Source organism: Rhincodon typus, chromosome 16 (genome assembly GCF_021869965.1).
Source record: "Rhincodon typus isolate 14 chromosome 16, sRhiTyp1.1, whole genome shotgun sequence".
Taxonomy (NCBI): Eukaryota; Metazoa; Chordata; class Chondrichthyes; order Orectolobiformes; family Rhincodontidae; genus Rhincodon; species Rhincodon typus.
Genome location: NC_063347.1, coordinates 54,064,583 through 54,066,578, shown reverse-complemented (window position 1 = coordinate 54,066,578; position 1,996 = coordinate 54,064,583). Strand labels below are relative to the sequence as shown.

Sequence of the window (1,996 nt, the reverse complement as noted above, 5' to 3'; positions counted from 1 at the left end):
CAGAAACGTCAACTTTCCTGCTCCTCTGATGATGCCTGGCCTGCTGTGTTCTTCCAGCTCCACACTTTGTTGTCTCTGACTCCAGCATCTGTAGTTCTTGCTATCTCTGAGTGACAGGTCCAGTCTTTCAAGTCAGGAGAGTGATGGAATACTCACCACTTGCCTCAATGTTTGCAGCTCCAACAACACCCAAAAAGCTTGACACTATCTAGGACAAAGCAGCCCACTTAATTAGCACCAAATCCACAAGCATCCACTCCCTCCACCACTGACACTCATTAGCAGCAGTATGTACTATCTATAAGATGCATTGCAGAAATTCACCAAAGATCCTTAGACAGCACCTTCCAAACCCACGACCACTTCCATCCAGAAGGACAAGGACAGCAGATACATAGGAACAGTACCACCTTCAAGTTCCCCTCAAAGCCATTCACTGTCCTGATTTGGGAATATATTGCTGCTTTTTTCATCATCACTGGGTCAAAATCCTCAAATTCCCTTCTTAAAGGCATTGTGGGTCAACCTACAGCACGTGGACTGCAGCAGTTCAAGAAGGCAGCTCACCGCCACCTTCTTAAGGGCGACTGGGTACAGGCAATAAGGGATGGTCAACTAGCAACACTTATTTTCCATGGGAGAATAATTTTAAAAAGGGCATGGATTTGGAAGGTGTTGTCTAAGGACCTTTGGTGAAGGACCTTACAGTGTGTAAAGTGCACCTTACAGTATGTAGATAGTACACACTGATGCTACTGAGCTTCAGTGGTGGAGGGAGTGGATGCTTGTGGATTTGGTGTCAATCAAGTGAACTGCTTTGTCTGGATGGTGTTGAGATTCTTGAGTTTTCTCTGACAGCTATCACATGTAGCAGAGCCTGAACACAGTTTTAGAAGGTGCAGGTCTGAAGGCTGTCCTCTCAGCTTTGGCTGTACATCCAGAGAAAGTCTATACATCTGAGGTTTGGGCATTTATAGAAGGTGCCAATTTGAGGCAAACCCTGACTGCTGATGGGACTGTGCTCCTGATTTTACATTTATGGTCATTTCAATTGATCTTGTTAGAATGATTCCATATTATGAAAGTTGGAGTGCTTTAAATCCAATCCTCTTTTTAGAGCTTTCTGGACACCATTAAAAAAAACCATCTCTGTCACCCACATTTCAGAATTTCATGTGTAACAAACAACATCTTGTGTCAGCGAAAATCCCTACCACTATCAATGAGAGGAAGCAAGATCAGGGTGATTGTAGTAACCACCTCAGCCCACTTCATCCCTCAGGGCGCTCTCCCCCAAGATGCTGCTTCCTGGTCCATCTTGTGCATGCGTATCGTTGTTGGCGTTGCACTGACTCCCATTCCGATTGGCCAAAGTTGTCCTCGCCCCCCCCACCTCACCAACCAATAGGCGGAAGACGGATCCTCACCGAACCCCATCCCCTCCGCTCTCCAGCATTGGCCGAACGCTCCCCCTACCTCCTCCTATTCCCACCTCCTATTGGCCGGGCCGCCGGTGGCCCTTACGCCATTGGCTGTTGCCACGTTACGGCGCGGCGGCAGTGCCACGTCGTTTGATGCCGGAGGCCAGGTCTGGGGAGAGGAGAAGTAAGTCCGGAGAGAGACTGGGATGGAGAGAGGTGGGAAAATAGGGGCCTAAGGCCAGAGGAAGAGGGTGAAGGTGAAGGTGGAAGAGGGAAAGAAAGTGAGAGGGGGGCAGATCCAGGGTCGTTAGGGATCCCGGAGGGATAGGGAGAGAGGGAGAGAAAGAAAGAAAGAGTGAGAGTGTGAGAGGGGGAGGGGGTGGAGGGTGGAGGGAGGAGGGAGAGAGAGGGTGAGGGTGAGGATGGAGGGTGAGGGTGAGGGTGGAGGGAGAGAGAGGGTGAGGGTGAGGGTGGAGGGTGAGGGTGAGGGTGAGGATGGAGGGTGAGGGTGAGGGTGAGGGTGGAGGGAGAGAGAGGGTGAGGGTGAGGGTGGAGGGAGAGAGAGGGTGAGGGTG

At 50.6% G+C, this 1,996-nt stretch overlaps 1 protein-coding gene across 2 annotated transcripts in view; it reads left to right on the top strand.

Moving 5' to 3' along the window:
* Positions 1 to 1,432: 1,432 nt before the first annotated feature.
* gmppb (GDP-mannose pyrophosphorylase B) overlaps positions 1,433 to 1,996 on the top strand; it is a 16,708-nt gene continuing 16,144 nt past the window's right edge. Inside the window, exon 1 of one of the 2 annotated variants that reach the window (XM_048606231.1) lies at positions 1,433 to 1,637. In XM_048606231.1, the coding sequence (XP_048462188.1) occupies positions 1,575 to 1,637 (63 nt within the window). In that variant the 5' untranslated portion in view covers positions 1,433 to 1,574. The remainder of the gene's footprint in view (positions 1,638 to 1,996) is intronic. The other variant, XM_020529051.2, reaches the window with a different exon arrangement.